General features: G+C 42.2%; 1 protein-coding gene across 1 annotated transcript in view; it reads right to left on the bottom strand.

The window, feature by feature from the left end:
• SPSB4 (splA/ryanodine receptor domain and SOCS box containing 4) overlaps window positions 1-27,350 on the bottom strand; it is a 76,338-nt gene extending 48,988 nt beyond the window's left edge. The window contains exons 1-2 of the mRNA XM_005428650.2: window positions 27,252-27,350; window positions 4,560-5,416 (exon numbers count right to left, since the gene is read on the bottom strand). Of these exons, the coding sequence (XP_005428707.1) occupies window positions 4,560-5,253 (694 nt within the window). The 5' untranslated portion in view covers window positions 5,254-5,416; window positions 27,252-27,350. The remainder of the gene's footprint in view (window positions 1-4,559; window positions 5,417-27,251) is intronic.

The raw sequence follows: 27,350 nt of genomic DNA, 5'->3' as shown, positions 1-27,350 counted from the left end.
GTAGGGAAAATCCTTTCTAGGGTTTAGCAATACTGGATTTTCAGAGTATGTTATTCCCATTGCAGCCTCCAGAGCCTTGTATTATATAAATAGCATAAAACAAGTTTAGATAAACAAAAAAACAAATCCATTAAGAAATTTTAATTGAAACCCATTAGGGGGGAAAACCCAGAGTCTGATGAGAGATTATGGATTTCTCCTAGCAGTTAATAATGTCACAATTTTGACTTAGAGAGGATGTGCACTGAGCCCCTTCCTCCCTCCATAGAGAACAGCCCCCAGCTCCTCCCTGGAGCTGCAAGTGCCCCAGCAGCTAGGAGAGGCAGGAGCCACAGGGATCATCACCCTCTCCCCAGGCAACCCAAGATCCAGGAATATGATCTACTGTTCCTGGGCCCAGTTCACACACAGGAGCATGTACTGCCTCAGAACTCCCTGAACTCAGCCAACTTGCAGGCAGGGCGAGCAGGCTACTGGCACACAAAAATGGGAGCCAGAATTTCTGGTTGGATCATCTTTAGTCCACCTATTCCTTCAGGGTAGCTAAATTCAAAGAATATATACTTAGAATAATACTTTTGTTTCCTTTGGGGATGTAAGTAGAGATGTTAAAAGCAGGGCATCTGTTGCATGGCAGGGCTCAGCAGTTGCTGATAGAACCCAGGGACCTGTGCTGGTGAGGGCCAGATCCTGCAAGAACGAATGCAAATAGGTACAGACAAATGTGTTCCATAAATTATACTTGTAAGTAAAGTCTGCACTTCTGAGACAAATGCTTCCAGCTTCCTGAGCTCAACAATTATTTTCAGAATTGAGTAAGGACTGTGGGAGGTCCAGCGCAAGAACTGCAATGAGTTCAGTTTACCTACTCAATGACCAAGTTTCCCATCACAGCATTGTTATATTGATTGTCCTCACAATGCTTTGTTTAAACACTAATGGATCAGTCATGATCTGCAATGTACATTTACACAGAAGTGTTTTGCTATTTCTCTGTTCCAGTCTATAAATAGTCTCCAGGACTCCTCATCAGACACCAGATATAAATAGACCAGCTTTTTGTAAACAAGCACATGCCCTGATCTGGAAAGTAACATTTACAGCTTTTATGTTATTTGAGGCTTCTAATTATTGCAATAGGCAGTAAGTCAGAAGACTGATGTAAAATTCTGTCTTCTGTCCAGCTTAGGAACTGGGCAAACATCAGTGTGGTAGGTACTGATAGCATTTGATCAAAGGAGTTTGTGCTGGGAAGAACTCAATGTATTTACTATGAGCACTCTCCGTCCTGTCCCTCTGCCTTTCCTCCCAAATACTGAAAACACTTGCAACTCCAAGTTTCTCAAAATAAAAAAAGGGAAGAAATGTCCTGAGTAAAGTCACAGATCATCATCATGTGATGTTCAAGGTAGTTTCTGAAACCGAATACTGTGGGTATCAGACGCAGCTGGCAGAAGTACAACTGATTTTAATTACAGCATTATTCTGGGAGCAATATCCAGAGTCCAGAGGGCACAGAGGTCCTTGATCTTTGACCTGCAGCCTTATCCTCCTGTGAATCTGCCATCCCTGCAGTAATTAACACACTTGGAAGTCTGCATCATCTGTGACGTATGTTTAAGTTCATGGCAGCTGCATGAAAGCCATCCTCTGAGCCTTTCACTCTTCCATTCCTGCAAGCCTTTCACTCTTTGCCAAGCAACTGAAATACAGGGGCCTTTAAAGTATTCAGAGGTCTTCAATTTAAGCAGCAAGTATTGAAGACAGTATAAAACCCTGCCGTGGAGGTCTCCATTTGCCCTACGGGACTCCACACAAACAACCATCCCAAGCTGTAGTTTGCATTCTGAACGGCAGCAATCAATCACTGAATAGAAAGTTACCAGGCACTGTTTGACAGCAGCTTCAAGACCAGCTAAGTTACTATGGGCAGATCTACCAAAAGCTGCACTCAGGAACAGGAAATACTTCCAGGGAATAGGGGGAAAAAGATTGCGGGGGGGGAAAGGGGGAAAAAGAAGAGCTAACTGGTAATGTTAGAGAGGAATCAAACAGTAACAACTCCCCATATACATATATGTTCAAATGTATTTAAATTTGTGAACACAACTGTTCTTCAACACCTGCTCTGATTTTCACAAGAACGAGCAATTATAAAAACCTGCAATGAAAAGTGCAATGAGAGCAAACATGGAGAGTGCCACGGCCAAACCTGCACTGTTGCACAAGGGCTGGCTGGATAGAAACACCCTTAGTGGAAAAAAGACAGTGTTTGCTCTGGAGCACCAGCTAAACAAGCTCATTTGGTTTCTTGAATGCTGTTTTTGTTTCAGGACAGTAATGGATCAGTGAACATGTGATAACAAATGATGTGATTCCAGGATGTCAAACTGCCCCACAGCCAAGTGGCTTTAAACTTCCTCTTCACATGATCAGATTAACACTGAGACCTACGTAAAAGTTTGGTTCACAAGTTAACTTTTATCCATAGGTTCATGTGTTTAAAAACAATACAGACTTTGACTTTCTCAGGGATAGTTTAGGAAGCTATCCTGCCTCTTCCAGCAAAATTATCCCATGAGAAACCAGATGGGAATTTTTCTCTCTGCCATCTCACAGACCACAGCTATCCTTCTCCACTTAGTCCCTTTTATTTTGTAATTTCTACCAAACTCATTCACATCCTCCTCCTGTGTTTTCATCCTCCTAGAGCTCCCTTGAGCAGCCCTGTGAAAGATACAAAAGGAATGCAGAACAATTCCTTGTGCGGACGTGATGGACCAAGCTGAGCTGTACTTTGCTTAGTTTGGCAGATAGTCACAGTATTATAAAAACTGCTTTCACAAACAAATACTCAGTTTGCAAAAGTCTCTCTCCCCCACAATCCAAGAAAAAGACTGTCATCACATCATTCTGCAATGACTGAGTAATTGCAAAATACTTAAGATCCGTGGATATTCCCCTGTATGAAAGCACTTGGGAAGCTGCCATTTAGCATCCAGCTGTAAAACCTGCAGGGCTTCTGTGGATAAAAAGTCTTTCCCCCAGAGCTTATTACAGATGTTTAGAAAAGGTAGTCTTAAGCAGGGTCAAACTAATTTTGTTTCTACTTGGTATGTCAGATACAAGGTTAATGAGCAGAGAAATAATTTTTGACAGAAAAAAAATTTAGACCACTCCATCCTAATGGAAAAGGATAGTAAATTATTTTAGAAATTACTAATTAAAAGGCAAGTATTGAACACTTGCTCTTACTGCCTTCTTGAAGGACCATGAGCCATTTGAAGAGCCCAAAATAACAAGAAAATGTTGCCCAGTCATCTATTTTTTTCCTATATATATATATATAAATATATTTGTAGCTCCTACTACACCTCAGATAATACAGTTTCAAACAAGAACCAAGTTCCACTTGCTACCTTGTCCATTCTTTTATTCCCAACTTCTAGCAGCTGAGAAGCTGACAGTGAGTAGCATCTCTTCTTGCAGGATCTGGCCCTCACCAGCACAGGTCCCTGGGCTCCATCAGCAGCTGCTGAGCCCTGCCATGCAACAGATCCTCTGCTTTTAACATCTCTACTTACATCCCCAAAGGAAACAAAAGTATTATTCTAAGTATATATTCTTTGAATTTAGCTACCCTGAAGGAATAGGCGGACTAAAGATCATCCAACCAGAAATTCTGGCTCCCATTTTTGTGTGCCAGTAGCCTGCTCGCCCTGCCTGCAAGTTCAGGGAGTTCTGAGGCAGTACATGCTCCTGTGTGTGAACTGGGCACAGACCTGGCAGAGCCCACACATTCCTGTGCTTGGAGAACTGGACAGGACCCACTTCTGCCACTCACCTTCTGCTGGGCCACTGCCCGGGGGTCACAGCAGCAACATGCTTCTCCTTGTTATCTAACAATTTCATCAGATATTATCCTGTTAGATCAGAAATAGCTCATGCTTATCCAAAACCCTGGATTTCTGGACAATATCCAGAGAGACTACCTTCTGAAATGAACTATGGAACACAGCTCTCTTTCAGAAAAACTGCTGAAAGCAGTATTTGACCCGAGTTTCCAGATTCTTGGGGATCCACAGCTGCTTCTGAGGGCTCTGAGAAGGCAACTACAGAAAGAAAGTTGTCTGGCCAGTCTTCAAGTATGTTTATGCACACCAAGTAAGAGTTTCCACTACTACAGGAAATTTTTACAGGATCCACAAATCCTATTTGGAAACCACAGATTTAAAACATATCCTCCAGTAAACAAGAGTTTTACTGTCAAATATACTCAGGAAGTTTCTCAATATCTTTTTCTCAGCCTGTTCAGTTTCTTTGGGCATAGAATTCCTGCCACTCTGCCTGTCAAAAAGGAAGGTATTTTGACACGATCCATACCATCGTTACAAGACACAGAGATATATTCATTGTGGGCAGTAAATACGGGGTGCAGTCTCCTCACAGCTGAACAGTCTGCTCCGCCCAGCATACTGTCCACAGCAGAAGGAGAAAGAAAAACCTCTACATGAGAAAAATCAAGAGGGTAACAAAAAAAAAAAAGTGGTAACACTTACGGTCAAGTCCATTGATGTATCTCATTGTAATTTCACAGTGCCCCCAAACTGCACTGACAATGGGGTAAAGTTTTTTCCCTTTTAGTCCTCTGAAGGCCACTCCAAGATACTGTCCATCGACCATGAAGCTAAGCGTCCCTTCATCCATATCCAAAACCACCAGTAAGGAATCTGGGAGTACAAAAGACTCATCTGGTTCCAAAAAGACGGGGTACGTGACCCCGGGCTGGTTTTTACAGTTGTGGTAGAGTTTGTTGCGCCCCAGATCCCAGCCCCAGGATTCATTGTTGCTACCAACCAAGGACGTGTATCCCACCGAGTGCAGCGGCGCGTCGGCCGTGGAGACGCCCACCACGGCGTGAGTCCCGCGCTGCCTCGTGGGCCAGTGGATCTGCCACACGTGCAGGCCCCGCGTGTAGCCCACCTTGCCCCGGATGCAATCTGTGCTCTGTGCCACCGGGTGTCTGTGGAAAGTCAGTTTATCATCCTCCTTTACAAATATATTTAATGAGCGATCTTCGTTATTCCAAGCGTGTTTGTACTGGACCTCCAGCTTGGCAGGGGGCATATCCAACAGCATGTCCAGGCGCGCGGGCTTGCAGAAATCCGGGCCTCTCAGCTCTCGTTTCACGGGTCTATAAGGGGGCTCCCTCACATCCACAGACTTTATGCTCCCTGAGATTTTCTGGCCCATTGCTTGGCTGCAGGTTTACAAAGGAGAAAGAAAAGTTGACTTTGGCCCAACGTCACCTCATGAAAGCACCGTTACACTGAGCCAGTGACCTGACAAGCTGAGTGGATTTACTCCTTCTGTTTGGAGTTTTTTAGCAGCAATGTTTTCAGAGTAAAAAATGCTCCTGAAAGAAAGCAGAAAGTTTCCAGTTAGTTTAAGAAAGCCAATAGGAAACCCACAGCATATTTTTGAAGTGCTTCTTCTCATCCCTAGGAGCTATTTTAAACACCAGAGCTAAATGCACTCCTCCTTGTGCAGTGTCCTGCAGCGCTAGCCAGGCTGCCAGCAGGATGCGGAGCCCACCAGCGCAGACAGTCATTTCCTCCAATTCATGATAGGATGCAGACATTCCTCACCTTCTGCCCTTCCACCTATTTTGTCTGGCCAAGTTCACAGCGGGCCCAAAGCAGGCAGATGCTGTTCCCCAACAACAGGGACAAACTTTATGTGCTGCGGTAGCTTCACTTTCACTTGTGCTTTTGGTTCAGTCTCAGACACACACTAGGTCAGAATCTTTTCTTTCCAGACATGCTCTGTCCTGGGCCCTGGTGACAGAGACTTCAGCTTCTCTGCCATTATTAAAACAATTGCAGCCAACAGCAAATGGCAGCAAAATTTAAATGTTTCTTTTGAATTTACCCTGACATTAAATAAAAGGAGAAAAATATCAAAAATTCATCAAGATTTTGAGGTTGTTGTTTTTTGGTTTTTGTTTTTTTGTGTTGTTTTTTTTTTTAATAAAGGAGCTAAAAGAAAAAAAAAAGGACAGCAGTACGAAAAGGAGCCTTGGAAGGACGAATGAAGAATGGCTGTTTCAGTTCTTTGGCAGACATTTCTAATGGGCAGCTACTGCAACAGGGGATGTTCCTAATGCTAATGGACAGTAGGCTAATCCACAGTTACTGTGTTTCAGTATTCAACTGACCTAGAAGACAGTAAGACACATTATGGGGAATACATGATTTTGAAATGTATTATTTCTTTGCCTCCACAGACAAACAGGGCAAAAAAGCACCAGGAAAAGCTTCTCTGCAGCCTGGATAAGTTAGATTTTTTCACATTTCAGAGCTCAGGTAGAGTGTAGAGATAAATCAAGAACCTCTAAAAGTACTAGAGGAGTAGAAATTAAGACAGAGTCCTATAAATTCAAATACATGATTGACATGGGATCAAATACAGTATCTGCAGCAGCAGACATACTTCTGTCCTCTAGCAAAATCAGTGCCAAATCCAGGAATGCTCAAATATAGCACTCTGTTTATTTATTGACAGAGTGATGATGTGCTTCAAGAAGCAAAAAATCTCCACACTCTCAAGAGGCTGAAGAGCCCAAGTGACAGTTGCTTGTCATAAAATACCAAACAGCAGATGGGCAGAAATATTCTTGCAAAAAACATCCTGCAATATTTCATTTGGTAAGTCAAGCCCGTGTTCTTCCTTTTAAAGAACATCTACTTCAAACACACATCAGTGTAAAAGAACCAGCTCATTGCAGCTACTTTTAATGTTTGAAAATTAAACAATACATTTAAGTATCCAACCCCCTCATATCACATTTGCAGGAAGACTCACAATTCACAGGAGCTCTCCACGTGAGGTCAACTTGAATGATCCCCCTTATCCCTTTCCAAACCATGTAAGAGGAATCCAAAACTTTAAACAGCAACTACATTTAAGCTGATGCTTCCCATTTCCAATAGTGCACAAGCACTCATGGGTTGTTTCAAAGCTATGATGCCAATTCGGCCCAGCAAAGCAAATTCAGTGCTTTATTCCACACCTATAATCCCACGAGAAATGAAATATTGACACTGATAAACAGACAGGGAAGCAACAGGAGTAAATGTTGTAAGCAAACTTTCATAGGAGGATACATGCTCAGGGATTGAGTAATTCCTTTTAAAAAGTGATTATTTGAGCTTGAAAGGAAATGAAAAGGGAAAACATCAGACTTTCAAAGGCAACGTCAGTGACATCTATTTGAGATTTAGCTCTACATGCCTTTGAAAATTTCTACTTTAAAGCACAAGACAATTGCCACATTCCTGTCAGGGTGCTGAGGGGAGACAGCCGGGGAAGTCCTCAGTGCATCCTGCTGTATCACTTCCTGATCACATGAGAAACTAAACTTGGCACAGATGTTTGCCTGGCAAATCACCAAGAAATTATAAACACTGAATTGACTCACTTGGCAAGCCACAGACATTCTTCCTCATGTGCCCCAAACTGCAACATAAATAAGCTGCTAATAGATAGATCAGTATTTCAGAGGAGTAAAATGCATCATTATGAGTACCTTGATATACACACAACTGTGTCTGCACTCTGGGATGCCGTCAGTAAGTACTTTAATTTGAAACTGTATCTTACAATATTAACTCTTTCATCACAAATGAACATTACCACATAAATCAATTAGATAATTAAATATTTTGCCAAATAGCACTGCACGGACATAGTATGAAACAACAGTGGAAAAATCTTACAGTTAGGCAGTTCTGGTTGCTGGAGCCGAGTAGTAGCTTGTGGTATTGCACTAAATAGTTTATTTAGTTGTTGTTTTGCACTGGGTGATTGGAGATTTGCACTGAGTAGTCTTTATATTGCACTGAATAGTTTATGTTATATCACATGGTTTGTTCAGGCACAATTTCTTACAATAGCTGACACAAAGACTTATGTGAGGAGCAGCCTTGCCTCCCAACCCAGGCAGCAGCAATGAGAGCTCCACGGGGAGCAATTCATCCATAAAGTCCTCCTGGCAGCTCACTACAGTCCCCTTGGGTGCTTGCAGGAGCGATGTGTATCAAAAGCCAGATCATCCATGGCCTTGCCTGTGTCCTGTCCTTTTCCACCAAGCAGATGGCAGGGACCCAGCTGAGGCAGGGCACAGCAGGGAAGCACCACTGTGCCCTCCACTGTCAGCAGCTGCTGCTGGAGGGACACAGCTCACCAAGGCTCAGCCTGTCTCCACCAACAAAATCCTCCCTACTTCCACAGGGTACACACTGGCAGCACAGGAGTGGTGCTCAGGAAAGTCACTCTTGCCCCACTACCATAGGGATCTGCAGGCAGCTTCTCCTCACACCAGCAGCTGTGGGAAAGCTGTGCCCACTCCCATGCAGCGAAGGGGAGTGCCAAACAATTCATCTGGCAAAGGTACCCCAGACCTGCTTCCTGTCTGCAGCACGGGATCAATACCTACACAGCATTACCAAAAGCTGTGACTCAGGGACAACAGATTATTCCTGTCAGACTTGTTAGTGTTCAACTCACTTACAGAAATATTTGGTTGTAAAACCTTCTTACCATCACCTGAGTCAATAGAAACTTGTCAAAGCACAGTGTCATTCAACTGTTCTTTTTGCAATCTTACACCTAAGTAGAGAAACTTAGATTTCCTTGCCTAAATCTTCTCACCAGATACATAAATATTCAGAAATAGAAAGAACGTAAGTTTTCACTGTATAGCTTTGCTTTGAAGGTTTTCCCAAATCTTTGCTCTTCCCAGAGTTTCAAACCACTATAGGAGTTAGAAAACAATAAACTATTTCAAACTGGTTTAATATATGACCTCTCCATTACACTGGTTTAGTGACTGACACTAAATTTCACCACTTATCCCTGTGTGAGAAGACTGGTGGTTTTTGCAGCCTAAATAATTTCTGTCCCACAGTTTCCCATTCATGCTGAGCTTTGTCAGGCTACAATGATCAGAGTAAATGCACTGTACAGGAACAATACAACTCCAAACAGGAAAAGCGTGTCAATGTCACTTAGCAGTATCTTCATTCAGACTGCTAAAATATTTAGGGAAATCATTCACAATAAAACCACAAATTACACTTACTATATAAAGCTTTGCTGGGACATCACTTTGCTGTAATTAAACAGGGTGCATTTCTTAAGTTTGGTATGCTGGCATAAGTAGAACATAATTGATAAAAGAAACGTGCTTTCAGCAAAGTCAGCTTTCAGCATTCATAGTTGTATTTCCCTCTGGATCACAAACTAGATATGCAGGAAGCTTGACAAACATGCATAAGAAATGACAGCACACAAACACAATTCAAAACTACATTAGGAACTCGCTAGGACTCAGGTTCATCCTCCTAAAATAACACTTACCCAAAGAGTGAGAAGCAGAAGGTGAGTCCCAGCTAATGACAGTGACCAGTGAAAGGGGCCATCAGAAAAAGCAGGGAAGGAGATGCCTCTATCCAACAGCATTGCCAATGTCTACAGAGCACTTCTCACTCTTTCTGCTGTTGGCCCTCATTCATATTGTTCCTCCTGCAGCCAGACCTCAGTGCCACCTCCCCTGCCAACGTGAGCTTTGTCACCAGCCAGCAAGGACTCCTGAATGCCAAGAGAGGCAGCACTGAACCAAGGCCACTCCTCTGTGGGCACCAGAACTGCTCCTTCCCCAGACGCCCAAACAGAACAGACACAGTGTCTGAACACTCTGAATGTAACAGCAGTCCCAAAGTCCCTACAGAAGGAATAGGAAGAAGAAAAACACATGATGTGCTATGCTGGGCAGATCAATGAAAGGGGTTTATGTATGTTCAAGGACAAGGACTTTTACCCCCAGCCAGACAATGTAAAGGCACAAGGCCCAGTGTCTATCAACTTTGCTCCCAGTGTGCAAACAGCCACATAACCATGACAACACTGTTTTGAGGGTGACAATGAATTAAGCACATTTTTCGCACTTAAAGAGACTGGGTAGCCTGGATTCAACTATAGATCCTAGTATCCAACATTGTTCAGAATGGGCCATAAATCAACAGTGTTGGCTTCCTTGGTCAGACTGGGAATATGCAATAACAATGCAACCAGACAAAAATGTTTGGCTATTCCAAGCTGTCCTGTGCTACAGACAAAATTTGATGCTGCATGCACACTTAGCAAGTGACATTTAATATGTGGGATGAACAATGCAGCAGTAAATCATGACTTCTTCGATTCCTGAAAGGAATGCAAATCCTGAAAATCCCAAGGACATTCCTCCATAAAGAGTAAGTTGTTTTGTAATGTTACAAAAATGTAATTGTTTCAAAAATCAGGATAAGCTTGTTATTAAAAAAGACTGTGCATTTAGCTGCTTGGAATTAGAATAATCTGAAATACCATACCATCTGTACCATCTGACTTAGAAGCAGTTTAGTCATACGATGAAGAATGCAGAAAGAATCCTGAGTAGCAATGAATACAGTGGAATGTATATTTTTAAATACTTCCATCTACTGTATTTTGGAATGGAGCTGACTTGAGGTTTTGGGTTGGTTTTATGCCTTCCTCTCTCTGCATGTGTTTCTGTAATTCTCCCTTTTCATGCTGAAAGTTGGTTTTAGATGAAGACATTTCTATTCTGAAGAAACATGAACTGAAAATACTTCAAGTCTGTAAACAGTTTTTCTGTGTAATCACTTCTCAGAATACAGCAATGCATTTTGAAAAACAAATATAGTAACACAATGCAACAAAAACTACTTTTTTCACTATTCAGGTCCTTTTAAAACTAGAGATATTTCAGTTCTTAAGTTCCTGAAAGGAAACAGCACTTTTCTTTCCAGGGTATATAACAAGAATATCCATGCGATCCCACAACTACCATAAGGGTACAGATGTTCAAGCTGCTACATCCTTTCTACCACCCTTTCCTAGTCATTTCTCCCTTTTGTCTTCAGCCACCTGCATTCAAATGGCCCTGAAATGGGTCTGCCTCAGAAATCTAAAGTGAGTAAAATCTAGTGTTTTATTTTGCCAAGTTATTTTCAGGTGAATAAGCCCTCTGATCTAGAATACCAGACAGTTATGTAAATACTTGCTCTGGCAAAAGGAAAGAGAGAGAGAAAAAATTGAAATCTCAAAGGCAGAACCATTCCTTTAGGCAGCAGTCCAAACCATGGAGCAAATTTCCACAGTCACTTCAAGCTGCCCTAAGCGGCACAGCTAAACTTCATGTCTGAATTCAGCACAGGCATGAGCTTCTGCTTACATCTTCCTCTCTCTTCAAAATCATTCATCTTCCACCCCTTCTGTCACAGCAAATACCTTCCTGTTTTTTCCAAACAGCTGATGTGATCATTTTTAATATTCAAGTGTCAGGGTTGTATCAAAAGAGCAAATTAACACTCGAAAAAGGCTTAACACTAAATTGAAAATTATGTTTTCAGCTCCACTTTGCATTTTACATGATCCTTTGCCATTTTATATTTCTACTCACCATGCTTCACCAAGTAAGTAATACCAATAGGTGTCACACACATGAGATTTAAAACCCAAGAAATAATTAAATTTTGATATTGCAGTTTCTCACCGGTCATTACTACTTTTCATCAGCCTAACCTTTTTCTTTTTAGACAATTCATTTTACATTTTACCTCTACAGCTTTGTAGAGGATCAATAGCCCTACAGCTTCAGTTTCAAAATCAGAACATCCATTACGTGACAGCCTCAAAGTGTGGCTGAATACATTTCCCCTGCCTTTCTTTTACTGCAGTTCCTTTTGCTGTAATGTGCAATGGAGCCAGTTGGCCTTTAAAATGAAATAAGTTAAAAAGCCATAAATGAGAGAAATACTCCTGGAAAGCATCATTCCTCAGTCTAGCCAGTTGCAAATCCCAGGGAACGTGCCAGAGATGATCCCTGAGCAGACTGAGGGAAGGCCTGCAGATGGTAGGAAGTGACAAGCAGACAGATGAGAGCTCCTCTGGCTTGACAGAATGGTTCACCAGAACTTTACTGCAACTGCAGAAACTGTAACTTGGCCCCTCAGCTTTAGTCTTTGATTGTGTCACTGTTTCCCAAGCTTGGCAAGGCTTTGTAAATCATAAGGGAACCTTGGTCTGCAACTGGTTTTTACCAGTACCATGGTAAGGATGGGGCTAAGGAGGAACACTCACTAGTAGCAGCTCTGTGGGGGTCAACATCACAAGGCTACTGCAGATTTGCCAGACCCCACAAGGGATGGCTCCACTCTCACAGTGCCTGTCTGTACATTGCAGTGGATGATTCTAGGGCCGTGCCTCAGTATCTTTTATAAAAATACATGCACCACCAGCTTAAAATTTGCAATGCTTCTGGAATGGCCAGAATAATTTTGTGATCATCTTTTGCACCCAAGTCTTACTTTATGTAATTCCCATTTGGACTGAATCAGTTACAGACACCTGTGAGATGTGCTCAGCTGAAGCAGCCCATCAGAGGCAGTTCCTGATGTCACCTGGATGTCATTAACACTTCCAGCAGTGCTGCAGCAGTCCAGTGACACAAAGAGACCATGCCTCTGGCCAAACATAGGAGGCAAGAGCTGGAGGGATTCCTCCCCTTGTGAACTGAACAGACTGATGCAGAAGAGATGCCCCCAAAGGCTGTCTTGGACAAACCACGGGTGGACACAAATGCATACGGGGTCAGGCCCATTGCCCCAGTCAGGGCTGCAGAGTGAGAGGGGGAGGCCAAGGCTGGAGGGAACCCAGCCATTGTTCCTGCACAAACATGCAGGAGATGAATGCATGAGAACAAGTCTGATGGTGAACAAAAGCGTATTCTTTTGTCTAATAGGAAAATAGACTTACACAATCACACCATCTGCATCCCTCCCAGTCCTTCCCCCTCAGCTACTTCAGTCAATAGCCAGCCTCAGCCAACTCTGACAGGGCAGCAGCAGGCTCAGGAATAACTGTTCCTACAGGACAGGACAGACATCCTGGAAGTGAGCACATGGAACACCAGGCTGGGCTGCCAGGCCACATCTTGCCAAGAAACCCTGATGAGAAGGAGCTCACATCAAAGCTGCAACTGCAGGCAAAGTGTCCTGAAGATTTCATGTCAAGTCAGCCACAAGACACAAAACCAGGAAGCAATGCTTCATCAGTCCCACAGTTCCTTGTTCTAAACAACAGAAATTAAGTAAACACACTTCACATATGTTAAGGAAACATCATGACAAAATCAGATTGCACAGAATCTGTATTTCCCAGGTGAGGCAACGAATCGAGTTTCTTTGGAGTGCTGACAAAAAGACAAAACAACAAAACAACTTCCTGTTAAACAAATAAATGTTTTTGCAAAACCCCACATTATTTAAGCAACAACAATGAATTTCATCTGTTTCAAACACCAGCCACTACTAAAGCCCATCTGTCAGTAGAGAACAATTGCACAGACAAGTGGAGATAATGGAGAAAGTAATATCCTAGAAACAAACTGCCTAAGCTCAAAGTAACAAAATTGATTTTCCTCATGCTTATAAAAGCTTTTTCATTTTACCAAGTAATACTTTTGTGTCTGTTTTTATTTCTTTAGGAAATTTAGGAAACAGGGTACTTGGTAACACAGGAGAGGCAGGGGAAAGGCACAGGGTTTTAAGGAGTTAAAGATTCACAGACAGTTACATCCCCATGTAAAACATCTGACTCCTGAAGACACAAAGGACACCTTGGTGAGAACCCAGAATGGGTCGCACAGTGGTGAATCACAGAATGGTTTGGTTTGGGAGGGACTTTAAAGATCATCAGGACTCAGGCTAATAGCACAAAGCTGAGTAAGGGGAGGTTCACTTTGGATATCAGGAAAATGTTTTTCACCCAGAGGATGGTTGGGCACTGAACAGGCTCCCCAGGGAAGGTGACAGCACCAAGCCTGTTCAAGAAGTGTCTGATCAATGCTTTCAGACACAGGGTGTGACTCTTGGAGTGTCCTGTGCAGGCCAGAAGCTCCCTTAATGATCCTGTTGGGTCCCCTCCAACTGAGGATATTCTGTGATTTAAGATTTCGTTCCAGCCTCTCTGCCATGGTCAGGGACACCTGTCCTTACACCAGATTGTTCAATGCTCCATCCAGCCTGGCCTTGAACACTTCCTGGGACGGGGCATCCATAAAATCTCTGTGCCCCCGGCTCTGGCCAGCTCCTTATCTCCTGAGTGATTCTTAGATCAAATCCACATTTCTCCAGTTTAGAAACAGAGATGTCCTGTGGGAGGGTGTTAGATGCTTTGCATAAATCCAGGTAGATTATATCCATTGCTTTTTCCTGATCCACCAGTGACAATCTTACCATAGAAGGCCACTAAATTTGCCAGGTATAGTTTGCCCTCATTGAAGCCCTGCCGGCTGTGTGGAATGTGATTTTCTTTCTGGCTCTTTCATTGTCCTAGAGCCAGATTAAGCAGAAAGGCTGCCTTTTCAAATCAATACTGTTCTATGGAGAAAAACTATACCAGACTTAGCAGTGTTAAAATCAGAGACGGCCTCCAACTAGGAAAAGCCATGGTGGAAGAAGTTGCTACTTAGAGTAGCATTTACATCTCTCTATTACTGACTTAACAATGTACACCCTCAAAGAAATTCATGCTGCAAGTGCCAACAATTCCAGGTATTCCTGACCACAGGAAAATACTTTAAAAAGCCCACACTAGACTTCCTAATAGAGGTATGGATAAAAATAAATCAGCTTTGTGCCTGCCTACAGGGCAACTCTCAATATAAACTGTGATCTATAAGCTCAAACACAAGGCCTGTATTTCTTAAAATAACTTTACACTCTAGTTCCCTCTACTAAGCAGTCTTCTGCAGCGAATTTTCTTTTAAGCAGTATTTTATTTGTAACAATTAATTACTAACCATATTTCCTTCTTTAATGCATTGGATGAAAAGGGAGGAAAAAAACATTGAAAGTTATTTGGAAGAAAACTGCACCAGGATGCAAGCTTTGATGTGAATAAAAATATACTAGTACTTAATCTTTAGGTGTACTGCTGCTGAAATAAAATAAGTAACATTGTGTTTCGGAAGCCTTGCAAAAGCTATATTAAAAATAAAATACAGCATATTCTAATTAATCTCTGTACAACCCTCCTATATTTGATATGATGGCAGAAAATCTTCCAGACGTGATCTAAATCTGCCAGATTCTGATTCTCCAATAACTCAGGAAGGGACCTGCTCTGCCCTGGAGAAAAATGTGTTCAGTCTAAATTTGGATCAGCAGCACTTTAGACAAAGAGAAAGCACATCAGTAATTACAAGTTAATCTTCAGCAACAGGTGGAATACACTGAAAACAAAGTGCTCTGAGTTTTCAATTCTGGAAAAACAAAACCCTAGATTGTATTGGGATATACAGATCATGTTGATTTGCAGCATGATAAAGAATAAAAGTATTATTTAGAAATATGTTTAAAAGTAAAAGCCTACCTCCAGGAAAATAAGTCATCTTCCCACTGATTTGCATTCTTGAATGAATACTGCAAAAATTATTCTTTTTTCTACTTCTTCAGAGCTAAACTTGTTTTTGCTTACTACATCCTCAAGAGCAGCACAAGTAGCATAAAATGAAGTAGATTTATACAAAGATCCTTCCAGAACCATTTGAACCAGCCAAGATGTTCACTTAAGCCTAAATACAAACTTGCATTTCTCAATCATTTACTGCTGCAAAAGACTTGCAAGATATGTACAAACCACACCATTGTTGAATATAAAACCATGTGACATACTGCACAAGCACTACAAATAGTTTCAGAGAAGAAAAGCAAGCCTTTTGGCCAAGAGGTTGAGGAAAAAAATATCTAAGGATACTGGAAATCTGAGGGGGTTTAAATTCCAACCATTCTTCGAACAGATAAACTGTTCCCTGAAGTGCTGTGTGAACACAGAAATTGCTACAAGAATCATGGGATCCAGAGGAGTTGTGCATTTTCATATTTAGCATGAACTCTTGTCACAATTCACAGTCAAGAGATCAAAAACAGAGGCAAGTTTGAAGAAAATAATTTACACAGTATGAAAGTTTAATGGAGCATTAAAACCCAGAAGTCTATTAACACTTCTAACCACCTGAAGACTCTCTCATGAACAGAGGTCTTTCTCCACAGCGAAGGAAGGAATGGAAAACAAAAGTATTTTCAATTGCCCCACATATAATCTTCATCACATCTATGGCTAACAGCTTTTTGTTACAATCCCAGTCTTTCTAGTTTCCCTCTCTTTTTCATCTCTTCCCCTCCTTTTCCTGTACATCCCATTGTTAGTTTCCTTAATACTGGGAACCCACATTTGGCTTAAAATTTTACCCATTTTTAGCATCCTTTTCAGATATTTACCTCCCCACCTGGCACTGCTAGAAAGAGAAGCATATGGAAGCACACTCAACCCTCACCTTTCATTAGGTAGCAGACTCATGAGCAATTATCAGAATACATTATCATCTTATTAACACAGCATAATCAAGGGGAGCTGAAAAAGTCTATGTAGTGTCAAGCTCCTCTCTGAAATTCTCCTAAGGCAAAAAAACCCACCTGTAAACACAGATCTAAATTTCTGAAATTACTGCATGGCTTTAATGACAATCTGTGTAAGACACTGCAACTTCTGACACTGCAGAAATAACTTACATTTATACAAAAAACTGCAAGCTGGGACCGGGATGAATGATTTACAATTTGGAAAATAATTTGTTGAGCCAGTAGCTGTAAACACAAGAGCTGAGCCTTGCAGAGCTCCAGGCTGCCACAACACTGAGCAGTCAATACTGTTGGTGCTGCAGTAGTTACTGATGGGTGGCTTCCCCAGTACCACAAGGATCCGTAGGCCAGAAATTGGTTCCAGCTGAGGCCACTTTTCTGCGCTCTGAAAAATATAGGATACTGTAACATAACCACCATCCTTGCTGGAAAGGGAGGGGATGTCTGCAAGGAAAGCAGACAGATGGACAAGAACTTTGTGCTACCATCTGACTCCCTATTTAACACCCCTTTCCCCATTCCCTAATGACACATGCTGTGAAGATAAATCATTGGGCAGAAAAGAGAATGCACTGGGTTCCCTGGGAGGGACACTAGTGGTACAATTAGGAAATGCAATTCCCTTGCTTGGGAACCACAGGGCACAGAGAAGAGAGTGTTCCCCTCTCTCCTGATGGAGGATTCAGAGTGATCTAAGCAGGAGGGAACTTCCAACACCAATAAAAAAATAAGGTAGTCGGGCTCCATTCAATTGCACTGTGCAGAAATCACTGTGATTTATGACTTCTGCCAAGAACCAAGTGCAGGGAGGGGAAACACCTCCCCTGTGTGTGCCCCTCATACTAAGCACACACCATCCTGTGTCTGTGTGAGACCACGGCTGCCTGCCTTACACAGACACAGCATTAAAGGAATTAATTCCTAAGGCAGTGGGAAAATACTACATGGGAGAACTTCCAAGTCACAAATTCTGCTTACTTAAGCTAAGCTGCTTAATCAAGTTAATTGAAGGAATTAAAAAAGCATCTGGAGAAGAACATGTTCACCAGCCAGTCTCTAGTCATTCCTGAGCTGGTGTAACTTCTTCTGGGAGCCAGTTCCCTGCTGGCACAGCACAATCTATCATCAGCCATTACACTGATTATAATCCATTAGTTTTGCTAAGTACTAATGAATTTAAACCTAGTTTTGTAATTTATTTACAAGCTATTCACATACTGGATATGAAGCATATATATACAATGCTTTGTGTTAACAAGAGAAATATAGCTGAATATTTAAGAGTTGCATGTTAAAAATGACCAATGTAAGTAATAATTCTCCTCACAAGGAACTGTTTGTGGAAATTTTTTTGGCAAGACAAGCAGGACAGAAGCTTACAGTCTTTAAAAATACAGCTGGTTAATATACAGGGGAAAACAGGTAAGAATCCACAAGAATGACAAGTTTTATGTATCAGTCCCATAAATATAAAATTCAATTAAAATGTCATTTTAGAAAACACAGAGAACAGAGCTGGCACTCTTATAAAATGGTTTTTCTTCCCCGCTATTAAGGCAGGGTGATTAAAATGAAAGATAATCCTCTTTATTTCAAAAGCTAATTATTACATGTAATGAAATTTCTTCTTGTACCATGAGACTGAACTGAATTCTACCAAGACCATCAACCCACACATCTTTGCTGTAATAAAGTATCTGCTTGAATTTTTCCTTACAGTCCTATTTCTACAATAGACTGTTAGTCTCAGCTTTGATTGCAGCACACCACATTCCTCACCACTACAGAAACCAAATGCAGAACAGCTGTGGAAGCAAACCCCACTGTAAGCAAATATTCAGACCAAAAAAAAAGAACTACAAGTAAAAAAATCCCTTGTGAAAACCCATTCACTGGGAATTCTGATGAAAGTTAAACTGCCAGTTTAGCCTTGGCTTAAGGATTATCCAGAGGAAGCATCCCACACACGTTTTTCCCAGGAGGTGTAAAGAGATGCCTGCATCTGCTAAGTGCCCAGATTTTCTATCCTGCCAGCCAGCAATGCTCCGGAGGAACTGAGCTGTTTGCTACACTACTGCTTCCTGCATTGCTAATTCAGATGTCTAAATTTAGATGCTAGGTTTAGCCAACGGCTTTTCCACTTCTTCCAATAGTTAAAAGAAAAACAGTTCTGCATCAATTCACTACCTTCATCCATGTGCAGAAGAAAACATGATGTCAGAACTACACACTGGAATTACATCTCAAACCTCCAGCTATAGGGTAAGAGACACAATTCCTGCTCTTCTCCTGAATGACTGCACAACACCAGGCACTACGGAGTCACATTTCTATCTAACCCTGGGCACTGCTCACCCAGGTTCCAAAGATTTTACCACAGGGAAAACAAAATCTAAAAATAAAGGGAGTGAAGGGAGGGGGGTTGGCTTCTGCATTCCCAAAGACTTCCTGCTGCCATGTCCTCTACTAGCAGGATGTGGATGGAGTAAAGCAGTAATAGCAAGCTCATCAGTCACTCTCATGTCCCCAGAGTTCTGAGACATTTCACTTTGAATTTCCCTTTGGTGTCTTTTTCCAGCAGTCAAACTGTCACAAACTAAAACATATGGATTTTTTCTTCCCTTGCACTATTATTCACCATTGCTAGACAGAGGTGTATTCAAGTGAAAACAAACTATTGATTCTTGTTACTGGGTCTAAGAGCAGGAAATGCAAGCAAATTATCAATGCTGAAGGTGACTCGCTGAAAAAACCCCAATTATTATAAACTGAAAGCCCACTGTATCCCCAGACACAAACTCAAGGCTGCAGCCTCATGCACCTCCTCCCATCCCACAGCAGATCACTGAGATGAGGGAATTCTTGTACCACGTCACTGCTGACTCCTCACAGGAGTTGGAGCACCACAGGAGGAGGACCTTGAAGCAATTCCTGATGGTTCCCTTCATGCACCCCACCTGGGAGGTCTATTTTCACTCCCTCTTTCATTTTTTAAATCCTGACAAATACTTAGCCTTAGTTCCTTTGACAAATTAATCACCTTTTTCTCCAACTGCTGTTGAATGTTCCTCTCCTTCCCTGTCCACACTTCAAGACATTGCTACCAAGAGATCTCACAGGTGAGCCTCTCTCTCTTCTTCTCTCCACCCACACACTTGGGTTTCAAATAACACAAATAAGAATGCAAAAAAATTTAAAAAGAACAAGGACATATGCCAGGTCTCATGCTCATGCTTGTTTAATACATCTTGTTCTATTTAAACTCAAAGGATAAGATACTGCACATGTTGTAACAAATCCTTCCTGAGCACATTCTCACATCTTTGGTAGATGATCATTGCACTTACAACACAGCATCTTAGTCTAAACAAGCCAGCAGCGAACTCTGCAAGGTTTTCCAGACTCCTAGAAACAGTTACATCAGCACTGACCCAAGTACAAAGGAACTTCTTGATGTGATATTTTAAATAACCACCAGCTTCAATGTATTATTTGCCTTTGAATACGAAAGATGATAGAAAACCCACCCTTTTTATCTTGCAACTTCAAAACCAAAGGACTCCATAAATATTTAGTGAATGACCAGTACACTTAGAAGTGAGAATATCACAGCAAGTGTTGCCCAGATGTTAACAGCATCAGAGGCTGATGGTGCTGAAGGGCAGGGATAGTTAGGTGCTGGAACAAACCACAAGTTACACTAATATGCAGCAACACAGTAAAATGAGGTCGGGATGGCAATGTTTCTGTCTTTTATAGACTTTGATGTACTACCATCTTTAGTTCAAACAACTTCTGTCATCTCTGACACGCTTGACAATAGCTTTCAACAACAAGGAGAACAGTATTCTGATTTCTTTATGCTGCATCATAATTTTTGAAAGCAAGATGACAATGCACCTGAACCTCCTTGCAGGGTCAGACTCCCAAAATGTGCTCCATAGACAGAGACTTTACTCAAGCATGGGATAAAAATACCAAAGGTCAGAATGTAATTTATTATTCTCAGGTTTAGCACTACTGCTGCTCCTTTCCTAGGCAAAGTAATGGCCCTGCCCAGGTGAACTCGGTGGAGCCTCTAAATACCCTAAGTCTCTGAAAGAGTTCAGCATGTGCTCCTATCACACTCTCAGCTCCTCAATTTAAATCCAAACAGACTAGTGATAAGCCATGAGGAACAGATACTCAATTCCCCATGCACAGATGTTACACAAATTTGAAGTATCTACAAGTACATCTTTTAACATGTTAAATTAGGATTAACGTTCAACATAATCAAACAAATGAAGCAGTAAATTTTTATTTTAATGGCTTTTTTTTTTAAACTCAAGAAAGTGTCTCAGCCAGAAAATACCACACAAACAGCACCATAAGGACCAGGTTTCAATTTTAACTCTTAAATCCCCCAATCAGCTACACTGGATTTTGGGATTATTTATAACTTGAGCCAACAATTCACATAAAAGGAGTAAAATACAGGACACACTACAAAATTATATGCAATGGCATCATTGAGCAAGGAATACAAGTACAAACAAATTAACATGCAAACTTTATTTTAAAGCAACCATTCACTTCACAACACTGCAATGATTCTGTTGTCAAAAGCAAATGACAGCAGAGCTTATTCTGGAAATGAAGTCTAAAACACTGGGAAAACAAAGTTTCAAAAGTACCAGTTACCAGTGCTGGCCATCAGATTACTGAGTGTGTCCAAGCCAACTTAAAGTCATTCTCAAAACAAGAAATTGTTTATAATTTAATTAGTAACTCAGAAAGTAGTTAAAGCTTGAAATTCCCTTTACCACTTAAACCAACTATTTCTTTGGCTGTATATATAGACTTGACTCTCATGGCATTTTCTCACATGTGAAGTAATACAGTCCTTGTTGAGAACACTGTGAATTCATTGCTTAATTTTATGTGGCTTCTATCATGAAATAGTTTAATTAGGAAATAAGATCAACATTTTTGAGAATTAGTTCAGTGTTCAAAGAAAACAGCCAAGTTTCTTCCAAGACATTTTCATTCTTCCAGAGCAAAACTATTGTTTAGAATATTCTTATAGAAAAACAAAGAACCATCACACAACTCATAACCAACATACAGCCCACCACCTGGGGATTTCTGTGGACAGCACACTCTCAGTATGAAATGTAGCACTGATGTAAATACTTTGTGCAATGTGGCTCTTTTTTAAAATTATGACCTCCAATATCTACTGAAAAAAGGTATCTTTCTGCAGCAGGTAATTTGTTTCTGCATTTATTTGAAGAAGACATAGAGGAGAAGCAGTTAAAATTAAATTATAATTAAGTACATAAACCTTTCATCAGATTTGAAAAATCACACCTTTTTCCATGCCTAAAGCTATACAAGTGCTCTTGCATGACTAATACTCCTTTAAAAAGCATCTCTAAATATGTTGATTTTTAAACATTTAAGAAACTCTTCTCAACAAAGGCTACATGAGGCTGCTGCTGTGAGGTGTAGATGGAGCCTGAACAGTCTCTAGGTTCTGGTCTGGCTTCCCCCTCTCACAAAGAGCTGGGCCATATTCAGGTGCCAAGCAGAAAAACAGGAGGAAGGAATAGAGAACAGCCAGGTCAGCTGCCAGGAGTGCCTCTGCTGCCTCAGGACAAAGCAGAAATTCCAGCCCCTCCGCAGGGAATTCCCTCAGCAGCTCCCTACCCCAGCAAGGGGAGGCTTTGGGGGATGAGCTCCTGCAGTCTGGGCCATGGTTGGGTCCCAGAGCATGGACCCATTTCTGCAGGAAATCCTCATTCTTCTGATGAGACACTGTAAATTCAACCAATCTCTTTCTCAAAATCTCTTGGCAAAATTTTCCTTAGGCGTTGCTACTGCAGAAAGGCACAACAGCAGACAAGTGCACAGCAGACTTCAACAATAGGTTAGGATGAGAAATGCAGTACAAGAAAAATTTTTTGAAAATACATATTTAAATCAAGAAAGCAAACTCATCTACAGACTCTGCTGTACAGCCCTGAAAGAAATAGCTTGCAATCAGCTCCAAAATGGATTTCCTACATTGCTGCACACCAAAGCTTACTTGTCCCTTCAGCCTCTGACAAATCCTCAAAGATAAAGTTGCTAAGTCACCACACTCTGCAATGCAACACAATAAAACTTGTCATCTGACACTACTCATGAGCAGGATTACCCCACAATGTTCAATTCAAAGATACAGAAAATAAGCACAGGGAAGCAAAAAATTATACAGAATACTGCTCAGCATTGGTCTAAGTTCAAATGACTTCAGCATGAACAGATTTAGGTCACAGAACACCCATGTTTAAGTCCAGGCACCTCACCTTTTACTAAGGATGGAAACAGATATAAATTCTCCTCACATGCTTCTTTGCTATGGCCAAACCACAGCAAATTATGTAAAATTTCTGCATTTCAATTGCTATAGAAATAAAATGCTGCATCACATTGGCCTCTCAGGCAAAGGTGACATCCACTTAAAAAAGACACCCTCCAAAAAATACAAGCATACACATATGTGCATTTCAACAGGCTAGTACCTGCCACTAGTCCATTTCTGGTGGAAAAGGAGCCAAAGGAAGGAAAGAGGTGAGCTCTGCCCAGAACTCTTGATGGGCCAGTCTTTGAAAGAGCAGAGGCAGCCAAATTAGAGCCATCAAGTTTTAATCAATTACTGCCAGTCAAATGGCAGTTCTTAGCCCAAAGTCATGGCACCCTGTGAGCACTGATCTCTCTTAACCACGACTGCTACCAAAAACATCACCCACATTTTCTAGCTCTCCTTTATGCATTTTTCCATGCTGCCACCAAGGTCACAGGAGCACAGTTAAATCTCTTCAGGGCAAGGATTTTTCCCTGATGGGCTGTGAATGCTGCTGAGTATCCTGCCAGCTTTCCAAACACAAAAAAAACAAACCAAAACTAACTTTTAACTTTATCACCATCCAATCTAAATGGCTGTGGGCTGTAGAGCTGTACAAGCAGCTGAGGAAAAGGCATTTCCTGACATCATTGCAAAGGTCACCTGGAAGCAGGATTCAGACAGCATTCACCATTTCAGATACTTTAACTCTTGAGGGAGCACAGGTCAAGTACACTGCACCGCTGGCTTCAAGCAACAGCAGCTTGGACACTGTACCAAAAGAACACATCTGCTATTCTTTGGGAAAGCTGGTTACCCGTGAAGCTGCCTCCAGCCCCTCTGGAGCAGCACTCTCCAGTACATGGGCAGTACCGGAGAGTGCTGCTCCAGCACCACGGCAGTGATGCACACACACCTTCCCAAGGCAAAAAGCAAACAAAACAACCACCACAAACAACCTGAGCCTGAGATAAGTTAAAGAAGTCAGAAGACATGGACTGCTCTTCCAGGAAGCACGTGATGCATTAACAGCTTATCCTCCAGCACAACCTGTGTCAGCTAACAGAGCATGTTGCAAAGACAGCCTGAAGTCACCCCCGAGGGCTGTGTGTGCTGCAGAAGTGACAGAGATGCACCAACATGTACACAACCCCGTTAAAAACACAGTGGGTGAGGGAGCTGTCTGGTCTGGCAAGTTTCAACCCACAGCACTTGTTGATTTCAGTCAGTCCAACAATACCAACTTCCAGAATTACAGGCAAATATTTATCCATAACACAGAAACTTTACAGAGAGTTTTGATTTCAAAACCGGTTAACTGTTCAGTGGGCTGGTTTAACCAATGCCTTCATCACAGAAAAACGATTTATTCTGACTTAATAAATACTTAAAATTCCCAGGACAACATGTGTGGCCTGCATCTTGACTAGCCTCAAGGTGCACACCACATTGACATAGCTCAGATGGACTGATGGCATCCATCCATCCATCCATCCATCCATCCATCCATCCATCCATCCATCCATCCATCCATCCATCCATCCATCCATCCATCCTCCGCCAGCATGGAGCCCCTCATCCCTGCAGCCACGAGCCCAGCTTTGCTTCCTGGGCAGGGCCAGGAAGGTGGGCACCCAGCAGTACCAGCCTCAACTCCTCTCTACCATCAGTCTCACCTCACCCTTCAGAGAGGATTTATGAAGCCCAGCAACATTTACATCCACCCTCTGTCCTGGGAAACTTGCTGAGAAGAAATTACATCTAGATTTCCTTTACATGGATATTCTATTAAGAACATTGCATTTGTCCTCACTAACTGATGAAGTAAATAGATGTGAGTATCAAGACCACTCTGCATTATCGTTATTCAGCCTGGGATTTACCACTGCAAGAGCTTCAAGTTTACACTGAAGTGAAGTTGCCCCAGCACAAAAAGAATTGAGCAGAGGATGTCAGCGCAGCAGTAGTGAGCAGCGAAGCAGACTGAAGAGAGCAGACACATAAAACACAGCATGGCTTACAGAATTTGAATAAGGCATCCCTCTTTCTACCTTCCTCTTCTCGGCCATGAAGAATTACCAGGATGGGACAGTTGAGTATCTAGCATAATCTTGCTAATCCCTTTAGCCAAGGATTTTTAACAATAATATCTCAGAAAATCATGTAATGCCTTCTTCCTCAATTGCTGTCACTATGTCTCAAATGGGTAGGTGAATCAGCTCCTCACAGGAAAACTCTCCAGCTGTCTCAATTAAAGGAAGCCAACGCAAAGTAACCATCATATGGAGTCCTGCAACATGTCATTGAGTGCCACTGTGAAAATTACTTTCCTTCTCCATAAAAAGAGGTCAATGTCCTATAAACAGAAGAGGGGAAAATAGTGATTGTGAAGGAAAATGAGACAAAAATAGCTGCCTTGAATTTTCTTGGTACATGGAAAATCCATTTTAAAAGTTTGCACGGCAACAATTAACCCTGATAAGTTCATGACTTGTTGCTTGTGGAGTCATAGGAGATGTCCCATCATTCAGAAATTCACATGCTGCACAAACACAAGTCATAAAAATCAGTGTAATTTGGTCAAACCAAGAATCAGAAAAATCGGTTCTTTCAAGAAACAAGATATCTAATTAATACTTCTCGGAGGGGTATGCTTCTCTTAAAAAAAACCCCAAATATCCAAGTTAAAACAAAAAAACCCCACCATTAACAGCCTTTCCAAAACAAACAAACAAACCAACCCAAACAACCCCCCCCCCCCCAAAAAAAAAAAAAAAAAACCAAAAACCAACCAAAAAAACCCAGAAGCCTCACAACTCTGAAAAGCTCCTTGCAAAAAGGTGGCACTGCTTTCTCAGTCCCGAGTCCAGAGCCTGTTGAGCAGGAAGCCCGGTGCTTCAGAGCTGGCTGCAGTGACATTTGCAAAGACAAACAGGCCGATGGGATGGGATGGGAGTGAACACAGGGCTCCCGGAGCCCAGCAGCACCAGCGTGTACTTCCAGAGCAACACCCACGTGAGGGCCTCAGGAAGGCACGGCGCTGGGAAGTTTTCTCATCCTGGCGATGCAGGGAAGTACCGAGTCTCCCTTCAGCCCTGGCAGGGTCACTGAAGCACAGGACGGTCATCCAAGGACATCCGGAGTCAGCAGCAAGACACCGAGGCACATTAGCTACCAAGGAAACCAGACTTACATGACTAAGGCCAGTTATAAAACTTCCGCTTGTTGTTAGGAGAACTTACAGTATCTGGCATTTCTCTGTCAGCAGCACCAAATAATCTAACAGCAATTTGATATTCATGTCCCTGACGGGCTGCTTTAGTTACAGAAACAACATTAAAAATGTAGCATCCTTCGAGACACACCGCACAAGTCAGGCCAGTTTCAGCCACGAGCATCAACTCTCTGGGAGTGCTTTTTTTTCTCCTGATAAGCTCTTTTGCAGCGTGGAGATATCTTATCAGGAACTGCTTCTGTCACCGGAAGGCAAACAGAGCACTGTGAAAATATCAGGTATGACTTAAGCACTGAAGGGCTGCAGCCAGCATCAAACCAGAGGCATAAGTGGTAGCTGGCCATCTCTCTATATAGGACACTTTCCACCCTGTAGCAGTCTGCACTCCGAGTCCTAGGCACCAAGAAATACGAATGACTTGCTGCCAGCACGGACGCTGCCACATCAACGCCGGAGCCCCTCCAGGAAGGAATGGGGCTGTGAGGGCAGCGCTCAGCTGCTCTGCCCTTGGTGCCTGGGCAGGAACAGCTTCCCAGCAGCGACAGCAAAGCCACCGCCGGGCTGCGAGCGCCTACAGCAACGCGAGGGCAAATTCAGTCAATACCTTTCTTTGTTGAAACTCAAGTCTCGCATACAAATTCAGACGAAGGTTCAGCTTCCCTCATATTCTTACGGAGAACACAATTTAATATTTCAGATTCGTCTAAACACCTGAACTGAGGTCTGGCTTTTACTGTCCGAAAAAGCACCAAGTAACCACTGTAAAACATTAGCTTGTGGCAATCGTGAGGCAAAAGGGTTTGCGTCCGGCAGCTCAAAGTCAGATACAGTCAGTTTATGAGAAACGTAGATCTCTAGTCATCCAACATCTACAAATAATTCTCTTACACAGCTCAAGAAACTAATTTATATTGTAAAACATTTCATGAAGCAGAAAACGGTTCGCAAGTGTATTTCTTCAAACACCAGCTTGAAACCCAGCACTACTAAAAACAAAAAACGAACAAACAAGAAACCCCCTCACAAACGCGTCTTTACATACTGTGCAACAAAACACCGAATTCCCACGAACTGAGGGCTTCGCCCATCGCAAACTTACCATAAACCCCCGGCACGGCACCGCCACCGATCCGCTATGCCGGCAGAGAGCAGATACCGGGGACGAGAGGCGAAGCACAAGTAAACAAACTCGGGAGCC

Source organism: Geospiza fortis, unplaced genomic scaffold (genome assembly GCF_000277835.1).
Source record: "Geospiza fortis unplaced genomic scaffold, GeoFor_1.0 scaffold900, whole genome shotgun sequence".
In the NCBI taxonomy this organism is placed as follows: domain Eukaryota; kingdom Metazoa; phylum Chordata; class Aves; order Passeriformes; family Thraupidae; genus Geospiza; species Geospiza fortis.
The sequence above is the reverse complement of the archived record's forward strand: the minus strand, read 5'-3'. Positions and strand labels throughout refer to the sequence as shown.